At 42.4% G+C, this 23,810-nt stretch overlaps 1 protein-coding gene and 1 pseudogene across 4 annotated transcripts in view; both read right to left on the minus strand.

Moving 5' to 3' along the window:
- Positions 1 to 23,810, minus strand: part of TNNI3K (TNNI3 interacting kinase) — a 305,481-nt gene that overhangs the window by 76,237 nt on the left and 205,434 nt on the right. For all 4 annotated transcript variants that reach the window (XM_074221177.1, XM_074221174.1, XM_074221175.1 and 1 more), the window contains exons 20-21: positions 20,776 to 20,908; positions 4,463 to 4,572 (exon numbers count right to left, since the gene is read on the minus strand). In XM_074221177.1, coding sequence (XP_074077278.1) covers positions 4,463 to 4,572; positions 20,776 to 20,908 — 243 coding nt within the window. The remainder of the gene's footprint in view (positions 1 to 4,462; positions 4,573 to 20,775; positions 20,909 to 23,810) is intronic.
- On the minus strand, positions 2,334 to 2,928 carry LOC141510909 (cytochrome c, somatic pseudogene; annotated as a pseudogene).

Here is a 23,810-nt window from a genome sequence, read left to right on the forward strand (position 1 = left end):
TGAGTGTCTGGGGCTTTGTCGATTCCCAGGATCCCACTATCCTTACACCATCAGAACTGACCTTGTGGATGGCATCATACAGAGAGCACCACACTAGAAGATGGGAGGCTTCAATCTAAATTCTGATTCTATCCAAGACTCTCTGTGAGTGCCCCCTGGCACAAGCCAATCTTTTTTCTTCTCCAGGTCTCAGTTTCCCCATTTGTAATATCAGGAAATTAGAAACGAAAGCTCTGAATGCCCTTCTGATTTATTTCCATTCCAATTTTCTCTCAAAGCCTTTTGTGACTTCTTCATGAATTCTTATGGAAAATCGGGTAATGAGAAATAAAAGATCTAGGGCTTTTTCTCCTCTTTTCCTTGTCATGTTAACTGTCAGAAGCAATCATCCTCCATTGTCAAAGGCAGTGTCAGGTTAGTGCTAGAATGTTTCTATTGGAAGAAAATGGGCACTGCCCCTTACCTTCAGGGAGGGGGATATTGCCTTATCTTTTCTGGAGCAGGTTTGGAGGGAGTGGGTTGAGTACGTCTTGTGCCGCTTAGCTGGTCTGTTATTCTCTGAGAGAGGGTGTTTTCTCCCTAGGAATCCCCTTGACCATCGATCTCATTGGATCAGCAGTTTTTAAAACTCCTCTGTTGAAGGCATCATGGCAAACTGGCCTCAGAGTAAGGAATATGTGAATTCAAGTTTGCCCTTAAAACATGCTAGCTCTGTAACCTCAGGTGAGTCATGTCATCTCATGGGGTCCGGAACAATTCTGTTAGATGAGGAGCTACTGAAAATCTGCTCGTTTGCATTGGTAATGAGCTTCCTCCTTGGATGTTTCCCACCCACTGGACCCATAGTTCTAGAGTCTGGACCTTTCAGATCTCTCCTCCAAACATCCACAGCGCCTGGTCCCTGGATTGTCCTTTGTAAAAGTTTATGTGATGAATAGCAGCTCCAGCACCAGAGTAATCTGCTCTTCTTCACCACTTTCTACCTGACTCATAGAGTAAGGAGGCCTTTGGGGAATTCTGGGAAGGATGGAAATAAGGACCCTGGTGAACTCATTCCATTGGAAAGAGTCTTGGGTCTACAAAGCTCGGTCTTGGGTATCCAAAAGCAAAACTGAATCATCCCCTCCCTTGAAGAAGCCCCCACATACAAAGGCTTTGTTGGCATTTGCACTTCACCAGCTTAACGCTGCATTACCACCTCCAGCAGCCTGCCCATATCCAAGCCTACATGAAATACCCAAATGCCAAATCACCAGAAGAGAAGGGAGACAGGAGATTTGCTCATCAGTGGGTATTGGGACAGGCCTCTTGTCAAAGGTGGTGCTTGAGTGATGAACTGATAAGAGCCCGGCTTTTATTTGTCTGGAAAAGCAAAGACATAACCCTCTGCAGGGGCTTACCATATCAGTTTTCAGACGAGGAAGAATGGAAATGAGGGAACCCAAAGCCAAGGAGCTTGAGATGAGAGATAACCTTTCATGACAGGGAGGACTGTCAGACACTCACCTGTGCTACCAGGGGGAGCTTTGGCCTTTGGTGTCAGCCTTTGAGAAGAGAAGAGAAGAGAAGAGAAGAGAAGAGAAGAGAAGAGAAGAGAAGAGAAGAGAAGAGAAGAGAAGAGAAGAGAAGAGAAGAGAAAATCACCAGACTGGGTTGGTAAAGGCAAATCATTGCCTGAAGGAACAGGCTGGACTCACTATGTGACCCTGGGGTGGGGGGAGGCAGATTTTAGTCCTGACTTTCTTTTTTTTTTAAAGTATATTCACAAATGTTTAATGGCTGAATCAAGTTTTGGGGGTGACAATGGATGCACTAATGGCACATCTCCTTAGAACTGAATCCTCCAAGTGCATTAAGTTTTAAATATGGCTACAGATGTAGTACTAATGGTACATCCCTAAACTGGACTCTCCAGGTGAATAACCACTGCTATTCACATACTAAGAACATGTCTGTAATCTTTCCATTCAACAGGCCTTCCAAACAGGTACTTAGCAAGTCAGGAGATCCTATCTCCAACTGAAGTCCAGCAGGGATGGGATGACCTTTACTCAAGTCCTTAGACAATACACTGAAATGCCTTTCAACAAGTGAAAGGCAGTATTTAATGAAATCATTGTAATTTAAGTTACTTATGCACAAAGTTAGGGAACTTAAGATGGACTCAATAGGACTGGCCTTTGGACAGGTTGGGGCATAACCCCCCCAGAACATTTCCCCCCACCCCCCCAAAACCCATCACAGGTAAAAGTCATATGAAATTATTAAGTAGGCTTTCCCCAGAGTTTGGTGAAAGAAGCCAGATTGAATTAAAACTTTTCTAAGACGTGGGGCATGGGCACCTAGCCCTTGCTTTAAAAAAAAAAGTTGCCTAAATCTTTTAAAATAAACATTCAAGTGTGACAGCTTGGTGGTGACCGAAACAGAGAGAAGGGAGATTTCTTATGTAACCCCAAGCCTACCTAATCTGCATAATTTCTCTATTGGAACAGCCATTCATGATCCAAATGCTCAGGGCCATGAGACCAATTAAATAGGGCCATTATGGTACACGTACAAAAAGGAAAGGAGTCTCCTGGGCTACTTCGGACAATAAATAAAGTGGCGGTGCTGCTACTTGCTGGTGGCCTTCTTCAGGTAGGCTATCAAGTCGGCCCGCTCTCCCTTCTTGATGCCCGCGAAGATCATCTTGGTGCCGGGGATGTACTTCTTGGGGTTCTCCAGGTACTCCATCAAGGTGTCCTCTGCCCAGGTGATGTCTTTGTTCTTGTTGGCATCGGTGTAGGAGAAGCCGGTGGCCTGGCCCATCTTGCGGCCGAACAGCCCGTGCAGGTTGGGGCCAGTCTTGTGCTTGCTGCCCTTCTCCACCATGTGGCACTGGGCGCACTTCTGCATGAAGATCTTCTTGCCCTTCTCCACGTCCCCCATGGCGACCCAGTCCCCGCTCGGCCCGCTGCCCAGCGCTGCCTCTCTAGTCCTGACTTTCAAAGCCTCTTACTACTAACTACTATTTTTCTTCCATCTTTCAATTTACTTCTATTCCTATAAATGTGATTTTTACTAAGTTGATATGATTTCTCTTCCCTCTCCCTTGCTTACTCCTCTCCTTTTTCTACTTATGCCCCATTCCTTTCTTTCTGAGCTGAAGTAATAATAAAAGAACACATCTAAGAGGGCTGACCTCAGGTTTGAGCACCACATTTTAGATGGGGATGAACAAGCTGTAGGAAGATCTGGGGGAGGCTCTATGAGAAGTGGTGTAAGCACCTGGGGATGTAGCCTAGAGAAGAGATGACTTCGGGGAATGTCATGCTTCTCTTCCTATAGTTGAATGGCTTGTTAAAGGGAAGAGGGGTTCAGTTTCTTCCCTTGGCTCCAAAGAGCAGAACAACAGGCAACAGGTAGGTAAAGGCAACAAGAGGTCAGGATAAGTGGAAAACCAAGGGAATCCCAAGGGAAACAGGAAACCTGGGAAGTAGGAGGTGAACTAGAGGGCACACGGAGGCTTCACCCTGAGCCCAGAAGCCCACCAGTCAAAACTACTGAAGGGAGGATCTACTTTAGGCTATGGGTTACATTGGGGGATCGCTGAAGACCCATCCAGAAAAAGAGCCATCCAACTCTGAAATCCTGGGACACTAGGGGATCACTTTTATTGAACAATCCTAATGACTTTGGATGTTTCGCTTTCACTCAAAACATAATTCCTCAGGGTGCACCTTGGGATGCCAGTTTCTGAACGAGTAAGGGGAGAGACTCTTCACATATATGCACATACAGCTACCTAGATATAAGATATATCTATCTATCTGCTGATATCCGTAGATATATGTTTGCATACGTGTATGTATAAATATGGACATAGAAATTATAGATGGTTTATAAATCTTGAGGACATTTTGCTTCATCTTTGGGCCACCATTACCTAATAACGTGCCTCACACATGATAGGAGACTATAAAATCCTGGTTGATTGATTGATGAAAGCCCTTCTACAGACTCCAGAGGAACCAAACTTGAACCAAATGTTATATAAGCTTTCACTGTATTCTCTACATGCAGTTTAGAACACTGGAGGCATAATTGAGGTGAAATTTTAGATGGCTCTCATCCTTAGGAGCCCAGGGTTATTGGTCAAGCTAGAAAAGACCTTGAATTCTATTCAATCGAATCTTCTTAATTTACAGATGAGAAAAGCAGGGGCCAAAGAGGGCCAGCACCCTGCCCGCAGTCCCACAGATGGCAAGTAGCAGATCTGGTTAGTTTGAGAAACACTTCAACATCAGAGGAAAAAATAGAATAAACACACAGAACTCAAATTCTCTGAAGCAATTAGAGGGCGAAGAGCAGAAGGCAAATCACTCTTAAAATAGACACGTAAAGTAGACTTTGTTGCTCAATTTGAAACAGATTTTTGGACCATAACACATTTTATACATGACCAAAAAAAAAAATGACTCACTTCAGGACATGCGTTCCAGCCTCTCATTAACAAAGACGAGATGGGTTTGGGAATGGAATAGCCTATGGGAGGTCGGATGTGGTGGTAAGCCATGTCGGCAGCTGCTGCGGCTGAAAACAAAGCACTTATCAACTTCAGGGAGTAAAACCATTTAATTTAAGAGAAAAAATATAAATAGATGAAAAAATCATTAGACATTGATCTGTACAATACAGACTGGGATTCAAAGATGCAGCTGAAATTTTTAAGGCTCAGAGAAAAGGGATGGGGGAAGCGGACCCATGTCACTGAGGTGTTCTCTGTGCGGATCACTCAGGTCTCTAAGTGGGACCTCTCAGGCCCTCCTGTCAGAAGTAGGACTGAGCAGATCCATTACCTTTTTAGTTGAGTCCACACAAGTAGAATTTAGAATGGCTAATTCATGGAATCAGAGACTCTTAGACTGTGGAGGAACCCCAGAGATTGTCCTGCCCACCCCCTTCTGAAATGGAATACTTTCTTTAGCTTCCTTGACCAGTGATCATGGAAGATAACGGACCCAAGGGAGGTGAAGAGGTCAATTTAGGCTTGATTTCACCAATGGCATTCTCATATTGTGGTTGGTCATTACCAAGATAAGAGTTTCATATCCCTCAACACCAGTTCATACAAACCTCCCCTTGGCTTCTCTGGAATCATCCCTTTCATCATTTCTTATTGCATTAGTATATCAGTTTATTGAACCATCTTTGATTGATGAATGACCCTTTTGTTTCCATTTCTCTGCTCCAACCAAAAGAGCTAAGCCTGGCAGTACTATCAATGAAGGAAAGGGTGTGAATAGTTTGGTGCTATCAGGGGTTAAGGTTTCAACTGAATTTCCAGAAGAATGAACCTGTTCTCAGCTCCATGGGGTTTTAGAGGTCTTTCTGACAACTTTTTTTTTTCTTTTTGCCATTTTGCCAAACTAATAGGTATGAAGTAGGATTTAAGAATCCTTTCAATTTGTATTTCTCTAATTATTAGTGATTTGAAAATTATTTTTCACACATCTTTTAATAGGTTGGATTTCTATATATCAAGAAGATAACTTTGTATATATGAATTGGTTTCTTATATCGTGGGTGTCCCATAACTATTAATGCAGTTTCAAGCTAATAAAGCTTAAAGCTATTTTAAACCACTTAAAGCCATTAAAGTTATTAAAACTGCACTAACATTTCTAGGACACTTTTGCCTTTCAAATATCAAAGCTTTATCAGAAAAAAATTGCTCCAAGATGATCTCAGAAAAACCTGGAAAGAATTACATGAACTGATACAAAGTGAATTGTACTGTGACAAAGTCACAACAATAGGCTGAGCAGCTATCAATGCCTTCATTTCTCTCAGCAATACAAAATAACCCAAGACAATTGGAGGGACTTAGGATAAATACTGTATCACATTCCTAGAGAAAGAACAGATTAAAGCATAGTTATTTTGGTTTTATTTTATTTTTCTTGAGGTTTATTTTTTGGGAGGAGGGTCTATGTTTTCTTTCATAATATGTCTAATATGGAAATGTTTTACATAACTACATATTAATAACCTCTATCAAATTTTTGCTTGCTTTTTTTGTCAAGGGGTGGAGCAGGACAAAAGGAGAGAATTTGGAACTCAATTTTTTTTTAGATTTTTTTTTAAGGCAAATGGGGATAAGTGGCTTGCCCAAGGCCACACAGCTAGGTCATTATTAAGTGTCTGAGGTCGAATTTGAACTCAGGTCCTCCTGACTCCAGGGCCAGTGCTCTATCCACTGTACCACTTAGCGGCCCCGAACTCAAAATTTAAAAAATGAATGTTAAAAATTAATTTACATATAATCAAGGAAAAATAAAATTCAATTAAAATTAAAAAATAGGAAAAAATTGCTCCAAAAACTTAACTATTTTCTTTCTGGTTTCAGTTGTACAAAATTTTCAAATTTATGTCACCAAAGCTGTCTCTATTAAATCTTTTAAAAGGGACACCATAGTGTATAGAGTACTGGGTCTGGAGTCAGGAAGTCCTGAATTCAAATTTGTCCTCACACATTGTCTACCTTGGACAAGCCACTTCATCTCTGCTTGCTTCACTCTCCTCATCTACAGAAAGGGAGATATATAGTAGGTGCTACATAATTGTTCACTATGATGATGGCAGCAATGCTTCCAGTTTGTTGGGTAGGATCCATATAGATCATATAGCGGTCTCACAAAGTAGAAGGCCTGTACTGGAAGAGCACATTGTAATTGTATTCCCATTGCAATCCCATTGATTAAGACAATAAATAGTTGAAAATGTAAAGGACGATGTACTGTTAAAGAAAAGCAAAAATGGTCACTTTTATCAATAGACCATTCCTTTCCATAGAAAGTAAGTCCCTCCAAAGGAAGGTGCTATTTCATTTGTGCTTTGCATCCTTAGGAGGTAGATGGCACGGTAGATAAGAGTGCCAACCCTGAAGTCAGAGGGGAGCTGAGTTCAAATCCATACTTACTAGCTTGTGTGACCCTGGGCAATTCACCTAACCCTGTTTGCCTCAGTTTCCATATCTATAAACTGAACCCATAAAAGAAATGACAAACCTCTCTAATATTTTTTGCCAAGAAAATCCCAACAGGGGTGGCTCACAAAAAGTCAGACACAACTGAAACAACACAACAACAATAAAAATCCTTAGTACAAAGTTTCATAAATGAGGGTTGATTGGCTATTTCCCTGATCCCCTGATACAAGAGAGTGGTGGCAGTGGCTGGTGTATTGGTGGTGTGTCTATGCTTCCTCCACTTCCAATCTATTATGTCTCTGTATTGTCTCTATACTTGGAAACCTCCTTGAGGTTAATTAATCTAAAAGGTTGAGTGTCTGGAACTCAGATCTTCTAGAGGTTGTACATCTGAAAGTGTCTGTTTACACTTTGTTCCTTCTAGGGATGTATTTGAGGAGCCAAGATGCAACAATAAGGTTCTTCCTCACTGCCTCATAACTAGGCATGGTGTAGGCATGGGAATGGGAGCTTTGGTCCAGATGTGCTTAACTGTTGGAATGACCTTGTGATACCCTAGTCCAGCTATTGCCCTGGGACTTCCATTTAGGTACACAGCAGAAACCAGAAAACACTAGATTAGAATCATATTTAGAGTCCTTACATCCAAACAAAACTTTTCCAATGAGTTCATCCACCTATGTGAGTTCACCTCATTTTCAGGTATCAAACACGTTTCCATGTAAATATTTCACATATGCTTCAGTATCAACTATGTCAAGGTATTTGCTTCTTGGAGTGTTGTTGGGGGATTTGGTTCAGATTAAATGATAATTAATTATTCACTATTCAAAGTGGATTGGATGAATCCTTGGCTTCTCCATCTGCCTCCTGTTCTCCCCAGATCTTGGCAATGGCACTGCTCATTAGCACTTCCACCAGAAAGTGGGCAACGGAAACTCCAATTTGTCACCTTCAGGTGCTGCTTCCTCATCAGTAAGCTATAGGGCCATGATTCAATGTCGGGAGGCTTTCCTCGTTTAATAGGGACAGCATAGAGAGCCCCCATCTGTCTACCAGTCAGGTTTCTGCTGTGTTATCAACTTTAGAATAGGTGATACAACTCACATCAGTGTTGAGTTCTATGTTTAAAAATGTATATAGGGAAGCTACTTGCCTAAAAGGGAATTGGAATAAACTAAATAAAATCAAGTTAACAGAAAGTGAGTGCTTAGTATCATGGAAATACAGAATCTTTGATTTGGAAGAAAGAGGTTTCTGGGTGTGATAATAGCAACATTCTCTACTATGCTCCTTCCAAGTGTTTCTTTAATTATTAAGGATATAGAACATTTTTCATAAGTTTATTGATGGTTTGAATTTGTTCCTCTGGAAAAAAATGCATATTTGTATGCTTGGACCATTTATTTATTAATTGTAGGATGACTCTTATCTCATGAATTTGACCCAGTTCCCTATAAACTTTGGAATTTTAGAATAGATCATTATAACAATGAGTGGCAGACATCTACCTAAGAAAACAGTGATTAGAAAAGCCAGCATGGCTTCATTAAGAATTGATCATGTTAGAGTAACTTCATTTTTTTCCTGATGTAATTTTCAACTAGTAGATGAGGGCAAGGCTGGGGATGTAGATTACCTAGCAATTTTTTTTGTTGAGAATATAAATAATTGGACTCATTCGGAGCTAGCTGGATGACTAGAATAAAAGAGTCTGTGTTAATGATTTAATACCTGTGTGGCAAGAATTCTCCAGTGAAGGGTCTCAGGGATCTCTGGCTGGTCTTGTGATGTTTAACATTTTATCAATGACTTTGAAAAAATGCAAAGATGATGTGGTGATCAAATAGGCAGATGTCACAAAGTTCGAAGCTATAGTTAACACAATGAATGCCACAGTCAGGATCAAAAAGAAGCTTGGCAGATTTGAATAGTGTTCTGGATCAAAAAAATGTGAAAATTCAAATGAGATGCATCTAAACCCTTGTACTTGGGTCCCCAAATCAACTTTACAATATAAGGTGGGGAGAGGCATGGATATACTGTGCCATTCATTGTTTGTTGTTGAGTTATTTCTCTCATGTCTGATTCTCCGTGATCCCATTTGGGGTTTTCTTGGCAAAGATCCTGGGGAGGTTTGCCATTTTCTTCTCCAGTTTATTATGCAGATGAGGAAAATGAGGCCATCTGAAGTAAACAGATCACTTGCACAGGGTCACAAAGCTAATAAATATCCAAGGCAGGATTTGAACTCAAATTTTCCTGACCCCCAGTCTGGCACTCTATTGACTGCAGGTGATGGCTGTTGTTTTAAACAGGAGTAAAAAATAATATCTGGAAGTTTTGGGGCTTGGCAGCTTTCTTTTCTCATATAGTCTGAACTAAATGGCCTTTGGGTTCTTCCAAATATCAAATTCTATTATTCTGTGAGTCTGAGGTCATGATTACCACCCATGGGAACGAAATAGACTAATGAGAGCTTTCCAAATGAAATTAGCCAGATTCACACATAGAAAGATGATAGAGGAGGACAACAGCTTCTTTTTATATATCTTCTCAGAAGAAGAACCACCTCCTGTGCAGCTGTGACACTTCTGAACTGGTTCTAGATGGAAGTCTAGTGTTCATGCTATGGAACCTCAGATAGACTCCACAACCTCCCCTTGGCTCATTCCTCGGGTCTCCAAACATGAAGGTAGCAGCTGCCGTGTGCCTACTCAGCCTGTTTTTCTCCAGGCTAAACATACCCATTTTCTTCTGATCCCCATATGACTTTGACTCCAAGATCATCACTCTTCTGGACACCCTTCTCCAGACAACATCCAGGTCTCAAACCATGCCAAAGAGAACAGACTGTGCCAAAGAAGTCAGGAGAAGACTGAAGACTCTAGGACCATCACCTTTCTATTCATGACAACTGTGCCTCTCTTAAGGCAGCTAATGGGGCAGTAGATAGAGTGCTGGGCCAGGGGTCAGGAGGTCCTGAGTTCAAATCTGACCCCAGACCAGATTTGTGTCAACCTGGATGAGTCATTCGACTTTGCAACAGTTCCTTTATCTGTACAATAATGCATTTATCTCCCAGGGCCATTGTGAGGAATAAATGAGATATTTATTAAAAGAGTTTGGCGTAGGGCCTGGAACATAATTTGGTACTATGGACATTCTTGACCCCCAATTAGATCAGTTCTAGTTCTTAGAACTGTTTCCCTCCTTGTCACTACTCCTTGCTTCCCTGGCCTTCAAGTGCCATTTTCTATTAGAAGCTTTTCCTAGTTCTCCTTCCTCTTGATGTCTTCCTTCCCTCAAGGATCAGCTCCAGCTTCTCCTGTAGAGTTTGGTCTTCCATGTTCATGGTGTCTCCCCATTAGACCATGAGCTCCTTCAGAGCAGGACCTGGATCTCCTTCTTTGTGTTCCCAGCACTTGAACAACCCCAGAAGCATCGTAGGCACTTGAGAGTGGACTGAGATCATCATTATTATTTGTTAAGGGCTTGAGTGTTTGGCCTTGTAGTGGTGGTTTGTCACCATTTTTATTGGGCTGAAGAATCATTACTGTGGATATAGGCAAGGATGGGTTTTTTTTCTTTTTTCACAAATGCCCTTGGAAATCATTGGGTTTTCAGCGCTCCCTTATTATGGAGGTTACAATGCTCTAATAATTTGAGGATTCATTTTTATCAGCTTCAAACTAGGCTGAGCATCCTGATAAAATTGTGGGGTTTTTTTTTTGCTCTGGTTATGAGTCAGTTTATTTTTAAGATTGAGATAGACGCCATAAAAAAAATGTGGTATGCCGTAAATAAAAATAGGAGATTGTTCTTTGTCTTGTTTGAAGAAAGTAAAACAAATTTCAATTTTCTTTCATTGAAAACAACCTACAAATTATTTTTTACATTTCTAGAAGTTGGTTACCTTTGTTGTAAAATTGTTGTATTGTCTTTGAATACTTTTAAAATTCTACCCTAAAGTTTTGTCTGGCTTTACCCACAAAACTGGGACCATTTTTTCTTTTGATGTGACCATATTTGCAATTTCATCTAACATTACAAAGAAATCCAAAAATCTATTTGAAACAAGATTATGATAGCCAGACCTGCTTTTTGGCGGGGTGGGTAGATTTCTCTGAAGCATAATAGATTCTACTCCAATCCCTGATTTTACCTCAGTGTGAATTTTAGCATTCCATTTATGTTTCATTTAAAGAACATACTCTAGTATTCTACTCTATAATCTAATTTGTCAGTGTGCTTACTTACAAATTCTTGGGTACATTTGTATTTTTTATTTCTCATTTAATCTCTTCTTTAATCTTTTCATTCAAGTCTCTCTGGTCAATTCTGTGTATGTGTGTATGTATGTGTGTTTGTGTGTGTATGTGTGTATGCATGTGTGTATGTGTGTGTATATGTGTGTTAAGCTCTATGAGTTATCATTTCAGAATCATCATATTCCCTTGCAATTTTTTCTGGAGCTCTTTGAGTTCATAATATTCTTGCTCTTTTGGAGGCATTTCTTTTTCTGTTTGCTCACAGTTTCAGCTTTCATTATTGATTTAAGGCTTTGCAAAAAATTTTAGTTCTATCCCCAAACGTTGCTTTTGGCTAGGGTGGTTACACCTAGGTCTTGCCTTGCATGGCAATAGGGCAGGATGTCCTCATGCTGGGGGCAGGTCCTACTCCCCCTATTGATTCTAGTCCGTAAGCTATTATTCTGAGTCTGGGATGGGATGGCTGCATGCTGGGCCCAGCTTTGTAGATTCCAGGCAGGAGGAAGCCTGAGGAAGGTCTTGTCTTCTTCTCACCAGCTCAAAGCTTTGTCTTGGGTTCCTGGAATCAAGGTCCCTCACCTGCCAGAGTCAGTATTCTTTGGCTCCTTGTGGCATCTCCTGGCTCCCTTTACCTTCCTACCATCCAAGCTACCAGAAATCTGCTTATTTGGGCCTTTCCTTGTGAAGACCTTCAGGAGGTCCCCAGAGCCCCTGAAGTGTTTCCACAAGAGATCAGTCTTGCTTCCGGACACTCTCCTAGAGCAGTCTTAGATCTCTTGCCATACACGTTCCTTGCAATGGCCAGAAGGCCTCAATTCCTTGAGAAATGGGCCTAAGTTTTCATTTTTGCCTTTCTCTGTAATCCTAGTGCTTGGCATAGTATCTGGCACTATTAGGTAGGGCTCCTAGTAGGAGCTTAATAAATGCTTATTTTTATTTTGCATGGCAATGGAGGTAAGTGACTTGTCCAAGGTCACACAGCTAGATAGTAATGAATACTTACTGACTACCACTACCAAAGTCAAAATCAAATTGGGTACGGTTTTATCGGTGACCTTCTGGGAGGTGAGGGCTTTGGGGGTGATTTTCTTCCAGATAAAGTGAGAGGGCTGTCTCAGGGGTCTCTGAAGAGGCAAGTGAGTGGTAGTGTGGACAGAGTGATGGCCCTGGGGTTGGGAAGATCCAGATTAAAACCCAGTCTGGAACCCTGGACAAGTCACTGCTCTGCTTCTGCCTCATTTCCTCACCTCACCTACAGAAGGGGGGTGGGGGGTTGCACCAAGCTCCCAGGGCTGTTTGGAGGAATAGATGAGATAACATTTGTAAAGCCCTCAGCACACAGCAGGTACATAATTAATGCACATTCTCACTCTCTGCCTGTTTCCTTTCCACGCATTTCAAAGGGACCTCAACTGATCAAGGAGCAGCACTCTGGGATTTCCAGCCCTGAATTCCATTGGTCTTCCTTTGGTTAGACGAGACCTCCCTCTTCAGTGGCACCCCTTTCAAGAAGGTCTTAGAGGAGAAGGTACCAGCCCTTGAGTCCTGTGGAAGACCCTGGGAGAGTCTAGGCCGGACTCTTCAGAGGCCAAAAGGAAATACCTATCAGACCTGAAAGCCCCCAAGGGGGATGGGACACCCAATTTGGAATTCTAGAACCTGGGTTTGAATTCTGCCTCTGGCACTGACTGGTTGCCATAGTTACTATCTTTCCTAGGGTCTCTTGGCATCCTCTGCGGGGCTGGATTAGATGCCCTCTCAGGGCATCTAAAGGTGCCCTCAGCACCTATCAGACAATATTTCTGACAAGTGATCAAGGAACTGGCTCCTTCTAGCTTTGGCTTTGTGGTCTTCCAAGTCTTCCAAGCATTTATTAAGCTCCTACAGGATGGCAGACTTTGTGCTAGGGCTGGGATACAAAGAAAGATAAAAACTGTCCCTGTCCTCAAAGCATTCCCAGTCTAATGGGAGACCCCATGAAAACAATGGTGCTCGTCCACTCTCCAGGTGTTTTATACCTTTCACCTCTTTTCTCACCCTTGTGATCTAGTTTCTCAGGCCTCACACAGGTTCCTCTCTCAGTTCTGATGTTTCCTCTGGCTGTCCCTTAAGTCATCTTTGCCACTGGCCTGCCTGGGACCCCTTGGGTCTTAGCCAAAGTTGTGCCTGCCAGAACAAGCCTTCCTCAGCTCTTCCTGATATTGGGGTTGTATCCTACCACTGTCTCCTGTCACCATCCCTTGGACGATTCCGTTTGTCCAGCAATAAGGACTCAAGCCAGTAACACGGTAAGGTTTGCAGAGCCCTCCACTCATGTCACTACATCTCAAGAGACAAGTGTGGAAAATGAAGCACGTCAAAACTCAGTCACCCACCAGGATCCCCAATCTGTGGCATCCTAGGCTGCCTCCCAAGCTGGTCTCCAGATGCTTCCTCCACTGTGTCCCCTCCCTGCCCACAAGCACCCACCCTTCATTGATTTAATAAATCTGTGGGCACTGGAGACTCATTCACTTCTGCCTTTGCAAACTCCATGTCTCTTTTTATTGGAGACGCTGGGCTACAGTTCTGATTTGAATCTGCCTGGTTTCTGAATCCAGTACATATTTGTATCCTAGAAGGAATTTAGTAGGATCCCTTCTTTTCCTATTTTTGCAAATAATTTGGTTCATATTGGCATCAAGTATTCTTCAGATGCTTGCTAGAATCTGCTTGTAAATCCACCTGGCCCTTGTTTTGTATTTTGTATTTTATTTTTTGTTTTTTGTTTTTAATTTTTCCTCTGGAAGTTTTCTATGGTTTGTTTGATTTCTTTTTTGGAAACAGGGTTATTTATATTCTCAATTTCTTGATCTTTTAACCTGAGATTTTATATTTTTGTAAAAATTAATCCAGTAGTGAGGGGATATAGTGAATAGAGTACTGGCCATGGAGTCAAGAGGACCCGAGTTCATATTTGGCCTCAGATCCTAGTTGTGTGACCCTGGGAAAGTTATTTAACCTCATTTGCCTCAGTTTTCTCATCTGTAAAATGAGCTGGAAAAGGAAACGGCAAATCTCTCTGATGTCTTTGCCAAGAATACCCAAATGGAGTCAACAGCCCAGGTGTTTTTTGCATAAGAGGCTGAGGAATATATACAAGTCTGATCTTTAAACTTCCAATTTCTCCCACTGAGTTAAAAGAGAGTCGCACTGGTTATATCATTTTAGCTGAGGCGACAGTGATCCTGGTATATCCAACATCTCTTCCTTTGCCAGCCTTTTCCTCCTCTGCTTCCAACTCCCACTACCCCAAGAGTCTAACCTGAAGTCTTTCTCTTGTGTGAGGTAAAATGGGTCTGTAATAATGCTGCTAGCATTATGCAAGTTTGCTGCTTCTGCAGAACCCTCCAAGTTTCCCCATAAGCTGCTGCCATGGACCAGGGCAGGAGGTTAATCCAATTTCCGTTTAATTTTAAATTACCAAGAAAATATGACTAGGTTTAAGACCAGTCAAAGCTGGGCATTGTCTATTGTCTATCAGACCAAACCGTGCCCGAGGCTTTTTTTTTGGATCTCTGCACTGAAGCTGATATAGTGTGATTTAGCAGGCAGAGTATGGCCTGGGCTGAGAATAATTGCTCTCATTTATTTAGCTCCTTAAGGTTTAGAGAATGCTTTGTTCATAATATTTCTATGAGACATTCTCTTTGGCTGATCTCTCTTGGTTTGATTCTTTCGTGGACAGCTATGAGAAATACAATGTCTTGGGTCCACTTCCCTCTGAAGCCAACATATATCCTTGAAAAATGGGTTATGGACCTTTGCCTCTAGCTTGTTCTTTACTGTCGCGAGGAAGGATTAGATAGTCCAACTTGTGATTTTCAAAAGGTCACAAAAGTAGCCCCTGGGGTCCCAGCATACCAGCATCCTAGTGTTGCATTGGCTGGGTTGTGCAGCGGCAGCAATAATGGACAGATGAGCCAGGAGTGACCTTCAGAAGTGGCCTTTGGGTTTTGATATTCTCCATTTCTTGATCTTTCAAGCTGGAATTTCATATTTCTATAAATATTCGCCCAGCAGCTAGGTGATATAGTGGATAAGAGTACGGGTCATGGAGTCAAGAGGACCTGAATTCAAATTTGGCCTCAGAGCCTAGCTGTGTGACCCTGGGCAAGTTATTTAACCTTATATCCCTCAGTTTGCAGCAGTACCCAAGATAAACATTCATCTGTCAGTTGCCATATTTGCACATAACTTGGGTGGACCAAGACTTCATCTTAGGCTAAGATTGTATCTATTTTTTCCTAGAAAATAGGATGAAAGAGAGGAGAGAGACTGTACCTGCGGTTTAGTATAGGGCACATGCCTTTATACCTGGGTTCTTTCTCTAGCATCAAAGTCAATGTCCCTTTGTAGACTGTCAATACAATGTTGCTATGACACAGGAAGACTGCTCGTGGGCAACTCTCAACAGCCTTGGGCCTCAGTTGCCTCATGGTAGAAAAGGCTAGGCTAAATCTGGCTCTGGAAGACCAGGGTTCAAAGCCATCCTCCTCAATTTACCAACTATGTGATTTTGGTCAATCTGTCTAGATTGTGACCTCCCTGAGGGCAGGGATATCTTTGTGGTTCTTTTTGTATTTCTAGCCCTTAGCACAGTGGCTGGTACACAGTGGGAGTTTATTCAATGCTGATTGATTGTCTGAGCCTCAGTTTCATCTTCTGTAAAATGAAGGAGGCGAATTAGATGATTTTTAAGAACTTTTCTAGCTCTGAATTCAGTTGCCCACAGACTGGAATAGTGACCTATTGGAACTTCAATCTATTGATAAAAGCAACAAAATAAAATAATAATAATAATATCCGTGCTGCAACATGTATACTATTTTCCTTTCTCTGCATCACATCACGTCTTCTCAAGATTCTTGACTTAGAAGCATCTTAATTTCTTATTTGTACCATTTTTACAGAGTCATGATATTCCATTGCATTCAGATAATAAAGCTGTTTATTCCATTCTCTGTTATATGGAATTTTACTTTGTTTCTAGTTCTTTGCTACGAAAAAAGCCTGAGCTATGATTATCTTTCTCTTTATGACTTTTCCTTTCTGTTGTTGACTTCCTTTGGCTATTTGCCTAGTACTGGAATTTCTAGGTCAAAGGGGTAGACTTTTTTTTAAATTCCTTGCTATAATATTAAATTCTTTTTCCATAGTGACTGGACCAATCCATAGCTACCTGCACAATGAATCAGTGTGTCTCTTGCCATAATTTCTCCAGCAGTGGCCCTTCTCATTATGGCCAGCAAAGTTCTTCTAAATAGCCTATGATTTTTCACTAAAGTTGATCATATTGGTTTCTTCCAGGTTAACGATTCTATGATTCGGGTCCTGGAAAATCTTTAATCGTCAAAAAATCTAGAACTAAAGAAAATGCCACCAAAAATTTATTGAAAGGGTATGGTAGGGGGCAGCTAGGTGGCACAGTGGATAGAGTACTAGGCCCGAAGTCAGGAGGACCTGAGTTCAAATCCAGCCTCAGACAATAATTACCTAGCTGTGTGGCCTTGGGCAAGTCACTTAACCCCATTGCCTTGCAAAAAAAAAAAAACCTAAAAAAAAAGAAAAAGACAAAAGAAAGAGTATGGTAGGGGGAGTAGATAAATTTCCAGGATGGGAGTTCAAATCTGCTCTCAGACACTATAGCTATGCAACTCTGGGAAAGTCATTTCACCCTCTTTGCCTCAGTTTCCTCATCTGTAAAATGAATTGGAAAATAAAAATGGCAAGCCACTCCAGTACCTTTGCCAAGAAAACCCTATATGGGGTCACAAAGAGCTGGATACATGGAAAAATGACTGTACACTATGGGGGAGAACTGTTTGGGAGCATTTTGTTCTGGTTCTGTCTGAAACCTTTGTTCTTTGCAGGTGGAACAATTCACTTTGTTTACAAAAACAAAGGGAAATGCCTTGAGTTTTTGCAAATTATTTTGAGGCAGACGGTCTCCTCTTTCATTTCTCAACTCACAAAATCGAATTTGATCATTGTTAAGAGCATGACAATGCAGCTCTCAAAGATGAACTTAATTAGCTACACCCTACTTACAGATAAATTGGTCTTGGATTCTGAGGTCCAAAAATAAACCGTCATTAGATCTGTTATGGGTTATATATAAAATGGAATCGAGGCATACATTCTTAAAATTGGAATGAGGGAGAAAGTGAGCCGTCGTGCATGTGTTTGTCAGTTCTGACTAAGATAAAATTGCCAGACTGTTTCTCTAATTGTGTTTATGTATACAGTGATTTTTTTTTAAAGAGAAAATAACATAATTAATCCAAGTGGATTCTTCTTCATAGTCAGAGATGTCTAGAGCAAACTCCTCTGTGAGCTAGGGCTTTTTAGAAACTAATACCCTTCCATGGTCTATCCCAGGATAATCCATGGTATCTGGGAGGACTATGCAGAGGTTCATGGTTGTTTTAACCATATTTCCTCTCTCCCTCCTGGCTTTAGCAGAGGAAGGGATGGAGGGGGCCCAGCAGGATGAGAACCGCCTCCAGTCTTCTAGGGTCCTGCACTGTGACTGGCCAGCACTTTCCTCACCTTCCCTTTCTCTAATAGGAGGGTGCTATATGCAAGCAGGAGGGGAAGTTTTGGACAGTTTTATCAAGACTCCTTCGATGTGGCCACCTTTCAGGTCTTAAAGCCTATGGGATGAAGATGCTAGTATTCAGAGTAAGACAGAAAATGAGAAATCTAATTTAGTCCAAACCCCTCACAACATATGTGGAAACTAAAGAAACTCATTCAAGGTCACACAGGAAAAAAAAGTAGAAACAAGTTTCAAATCTTCGTCCTTTGTCCACAATGTTCTTTCCACTATGGAGACTTTGGGAAATTTTGTGAAGAGGTTTTATATACCCATTTCACAGGGGAAAACAGTTTATCCAGGAAACAGGTAAAAGCTGTTTAGAAGATCACTGCAATTCTATCCATGGCTTTTGAGAGTGGCTTTGTCTTGAATACTCAGATGCTACCGTGCTTTTATCAATACTTACTGATGTTTTTATAAATTATAATATTGACCTAAAGGCAATCTGACAGAGTGGTTGAATTACTGGATTTAGCATTATGATGGCAGGGATTTTATGTCCACTGGGGAAGTCACTTCAATTATCATTGCCCCAAGCAACTCTCTAATCTCCTTTGGTAGGGCTCAAGTTGGGGGAGGCTATATTTAATAGGAGTTCCTTATAGTCAATGAAATCTCAGATCCAGCCTGAACAGCAAAAGTAAAAACTTGACCTGAGAGGCAGAGACAGCATGGAAAAGTGGATCAAAGCTTGACCAGGAGCTGGGAAGACCTGGGTTCAAATCCTGGATCTAGTGCTAATGACATGTATGATCTTGGACCAGTTACTTCCACATTTGCAGACGCAGTCTCTTCTATTAAATGGCAGCATTGGACTAGATGACGTCTGACCTCTCCTAGCTCTAACCCTATGATCAATCAACTGACAAACAATTATTATTTACTTATGATGAGCTGAGGATTGGGCAAATTGAAAGCCAAAGCAGCCTGTCCTGGAGAGGCTCAGGTTCATTCCTAATGACAGAAAGCCTCCTTCTTCCCAAATCAAGGTGCTCTCCAAGTTAACGAAGGCAGTCTCTTGCAAGATCAACAATATAAGTATGTCAACCTGAATATCTGGAATTCAAGCACCTTATCATTCTCATCCAAAACTGTGTAGAGTCCTTTAACAAAAGGCTCCTCAACTGTCAGTTCTCACAAATTTCTGCAAGGTGCATGAAAATAAGGCCAAATGGAATCTATGTTCTTTCCAATATTTAAAATTGGAATATAGATTCCATCAAATAGAGAGAGTTTATTTAGAAGGTGACAATTAGGAGGTACAGGGAGGGGAGTCAGGAGGACGTAGGGACAGTTCAGCTTCAGACAATTATTGGGAGAGTGACCCTGGGCAAAGTTCTGTATAATGGAAATAATAACAATAGTAATAATAATACCACCTCTCTATCTCTCTTGGTGCTTATGAGGATAAAAAGCAAGTTAACACAGTAAATCTTACAGCTCTATGTAAATAACAGCTATTTTTTAGGTTGGTTTTTTTTTTGCAAGACAAATGAGGTTAAGTGGCTTGCCCAAGGCCACACGGCTAGGTCATCATTAAGTATCTGAGACCGGATTTGAACCCAGGTCCTCCTGACTCCAAGGCCAGTGCTTTATCCACTGCGCCACCTAGCCGCCTCAATAATAGCTATTATTAAGATTATTGGTCTTCCCGAAAGAGGAGTGGCTGACCCCCAACACAGAGAGCAGCAAGTGAAGCCGTTAGGTGGATTCTTGGGCCTGGCCTAGGCTGTCCATCTCTTTGAATGGGCTGAGGGTTGAGGTGTGTTGGGAAGCAGGAACAGGCTGGCATCAGAAGGGATAGATGGGGTAGAATGGACAGGTGACTTCAATTTGGAAATCAGTAAAGAAAGGAATTCAATACTGAGGTCTAGAGAGAGAACCAGGACTGAACCCCATTTAGAGGCTAGGATGGTGCTTGTTGTAGCAGAAATACTGGTAGCTTGGATTTAGACAGAATTCTAAGATTTGCCAATGGTTTTCAGAATGTCAGCTCATTTAATTCTCACAACAATCCTTGAATGAGATAGGTGTTCTTAAGGTTCAGATGGGGAAACTGAGGGCCAGAAAGTTTAAGAGATTTCCTCTGGAATACACAGTGAAGAATTAGCTGGGACACAGTTTGGCTTCAGGACTTCCTGAACCTCAGAAAAGATTTTGCATTTGAAGACAGAGGACAAACATTTGAGTTCAAATGCTGGCTTTGTCACCGACTGGCTCCACGACCTTGGATGAATGAAACTGAAGGGGGTGGCAGAGACAGCTTTTCCTTGTGACCTGATGATCCCCTGGAGTTGTGCCCCATTGAGGTCAATGAGAACTGCTCTGCTGTCTGCCATGTCAATCCCTAGAGCAGTTGGTTACAATAAGAGGCCTTGACAAGCATTGACCCTGACTCCAGGCCACTACACACCAACAACCACCACACACATTACAAGTCTTGGTTTACATAATAAATGTGACAAATCTTGTCCAAACCCATAATCCTCACTCTCCTAACACACTCACTTGTTGTAGGGACCTGTATTGACTTTAAGTATGGGGCTGGGGGGTGGAGAGCAGTCCCTTATTATGTCAAAAGAAATCTTAGCCAAAGGATGCTAAGATCCAATATTGAGTCATAGACTTACAACTGGAAGGGACAATGGGTTTCACTTCCTCATTTCAGGGAGGAGGACACCACAGCAACATGCCCATGAGTACACCGCAGCAAGTGACCAAGCAGAGATCTGAACCCACATCCTGGGACCCCACACTCAGTGAACTTTGAAAGCCCACCTAGAGACTTCCTTCAGTGACCCCAGGGAGAGAATCCAAGCTTGGGTGCTGCCTTTCCATCTCCCCATCCTCCTGAGACTACCATTTGGTGGCTGTTTCTCCACAGAGCATCTCACCTGGCTTGAGATGAGCAAATGGGATTTCGCCAGTGAGTAGCTCCCACAGACACAGAGCGTAGCTGAAGACATCTGCTTTGATGGTGTAGCGGGTGCACTGTGTGAAGACTTCGGGGGCCATCCAGCGGAGGTTCTACAAGGCAAAGACATGAGGGTGAGCCCCCCCAAGCTCAGTTCTTCTGCCCTTCCTCCCTTAGGGGGCTCCCATCTGCAGGGAATTCTCCTACCAGAATAAGGAGCTGGTGTCATGGCACCTCTCCCTGTTCCTCCTTTCTCAGAGACATTTTCTCTTGGGCGCATGGGGGCTCCATGACATTGGATGGGATGACAGAGCTGATGACCTCAGGTCTGCCCTTGGTGATGGTGACAGGCTCGCAGCTTAACCTCACTAGCTCTCCAGTAGTAAATAACTGAATCATCTAGAAGACTGGAAGACTTCCTGAGAGTGACACTGCTCCTTGTGGAACTTGCTCTAACTTTTCCAGGGTTCAGAAGTCTAAATAAATGAATATAAAGTAAAGGGGTCTTCTGTGTCCTGACAAGGGTGAGGGAAGCCAGGAGGGGCATGCCTAACTTGGCCACAAAGGGGACTTTGAGCTGGATTTTGGGGCCACAGAACCCCTCATTTTATAAAAGACATAGAGAAATGACCTACATTAGGTCTGTGATGGATAATGTTACAGAGTTCAGGTTTGACCATATCTCCATAGTAGGGAGCAGTTTCTGGGGTAATCTAGCTCAATCCTTTCATTTTACATGGAAAGAAACTGAGGACTAGGGAAGTTAGGTGGAGAGAGCCAGAGGTGAGGTTAGAAGTCAAGCCTTGAAACTCCAAATTCAGCTCATCCTTTCCATTGTATCATGTTTTCACACCTTTGTAGGGTAGCAGTTCTCTAAAATATCTGAGGAAAGTTTAAAAACTATGAATAGAATTCAAACGTCAGCTTTGGGGATGGCTAAACTAAAATATTTTTATAAAAAATTTCCTTGATTCTATTGTAAGGATGCATTTAAAAAATGTAAGACCTGTGACAGGAAAAAAAAAATCTTAGTAATGATCTTGTGATCTGGTAGCAAGAGGAATGTTTGGATGAACCAGGAGCCTGAGATGGTGGTCTTAGCTTGGGCATCAAACACAATAAAATCTGTTTAATCCCTTCAAATTTTCAGGGCTCAGGCTTCCTTATATATGGAAGAAAGAAAGAAAGAAAGAAAGAAAGAAAGAAAGAAAGAAAGAAAGAAAGAAAAGAAAGAAAGGAAGGAAGGAAGGAAGGAAGGAAGGAAGGAAGGAAGGAAGGAAGGAAGAAAGAAAGAAAGAAAGAAAGAAAGAAAGAAAGAAAGAAAGAAAGAAAGAAACAAAGAAAGAAAGAAGCATTTATCTAGCACCTACTGTGGACCAGATCCTGGGCTAAGTGTTCCCCCAAACAGGGAAGTAGGGACAATTGAGGAAAGGAGGATAAAGGGTCCAACCCAAATCATAAAACTAGTGAGCATCTTGAGGCTGAATTTGAACTCAGGTCTCTCTGACTCCTGGTCCAGCACTCTGGGCACTTTGCCAACCCTCTAGCTGTCTCATTGTATAGAATGAAGGGAGGAAACTCAAGTCCTTTCTGTCCAAATCTTTAAGTTTTCTGGGAGACTAGCTTCTTTCTACTTCCATGGAGAGTGATAAGACCCAAAACTGGAATATTTGTCTAAGAACCCAGCACTACTCTGTCTAATACATGCTTAGGAAACCCTTGTTGGCGGTTCCTTCATCTGCTGTGGTCACTCTGGAAAGTCACTCAACACTGGAATGCCTTCCCCCCACCCTGTCCACCTGTCTTGTAGAATCTAACCCCTCATTGTGGATTTTCTCTCTCTCTCTCTCTCTCTCTCTCTCTCTCTCTCTCTCTCTCTCTCTCTCTCTTTCTGCCCCCCCCCCCACTGCCAAGTGATGAATCAATGTCCACAAGGTAGAACACTATTTCCCACTGGTACAATGATATTGGAGTCTTCTTTTGGAATTCTAATTATGCTTTTATTATATTTTGGACTATAATTCCAATTATTTACACTGGGAAGAGGTTTCCACTGGAGCGCCCCAGGGATCTTTCTGGGCCTGGCTGGAATGAAGGCAGAGCCTGCATCCCTATCAGGTCAGCAGAGATCACCCAGTGAAGGCAGGGCAGGAGAGACACTTCCCTGGATGGTTCCAGATCTTGGCTTCAGCTGCTCCGGCACCTTAGAAGGCTGGTGGATTGACAAAGCTCTGGAGGTCAAGTACGGGCTCCCTGAATTAGCCATTTGATGAGGTGGCCACAGAAGCCACTGAATGGAGCAGCCTAAAGGGATACAGGCTTCCAGGAATAAGAAGGTGAGAGAAGACTTCCCTGAGAGGTATCATGGATCTGGCAGAAAACCAGCAGACTAGGGTCCACCTCAGGGCAAGACCCCTCTCTCCCTGATGCATGAGGATCAGGTGAAGGAGGAAGTCTTGGGTTCAAATCCTGACTTAGATGCTTGCTAGCTCTATGACTCAGCCTCTCTGGGTCTTGGTGTCCTCATCTGTAAAATGTGGAGGTTGGATTTAATAGTGATTCCTTCTGGCTCAAGATCTAGGAAGTTGGTCTGTTCATTGACTGACAACTGGTCCCTTTGTATTGCATCAGTGCATATTTCCTAAGTACCTGCCATAAGCTGCTACCTGGTGGGGAAGCAGAAAAGGCTAAACCCTGGGCCTTGCCCAGTCTGATGGGGGGAAGGGAGCAGCCTGTATGGAACTAGGCCAATGGAAGCTAGATCCCCACAGAGGAGATGGCGAGGAAGCAGAAGGGGAGTCATGGGCAACTGAGATGAGGGAGGGGACAGGGGGCATCTGAGGGTGGCAGTGAGGAGGGAGAGGCTCCAGGTGGCAGGGACAGCTGGTGCAAATGCAGCCAGACCAGAGCTCTGTTAAGTCCATTCCATGGGCAGGCCCTCTCTGGTCTATTCATGAGGTCTGCATCTCTTCAAGAGGCCCAGGAACAAATATATCTCTAGCTCATGCACAATAT

Source organism: Macrotis lagotis, chromosome 2 (genome assembly GCF_037893015.1).
Source record: "Macrotis lagotis isolate mMagLag1 chromosome 2, bilby.v1.9.chrom.fasta, whole genome shotgun sequence".
Lineage (NCBI taxonomy): Eukaryota > Metazoa > Chordata > Mammalia > Peramelemorphia > Peramelidae > Macrotis > Macrotis lagotis.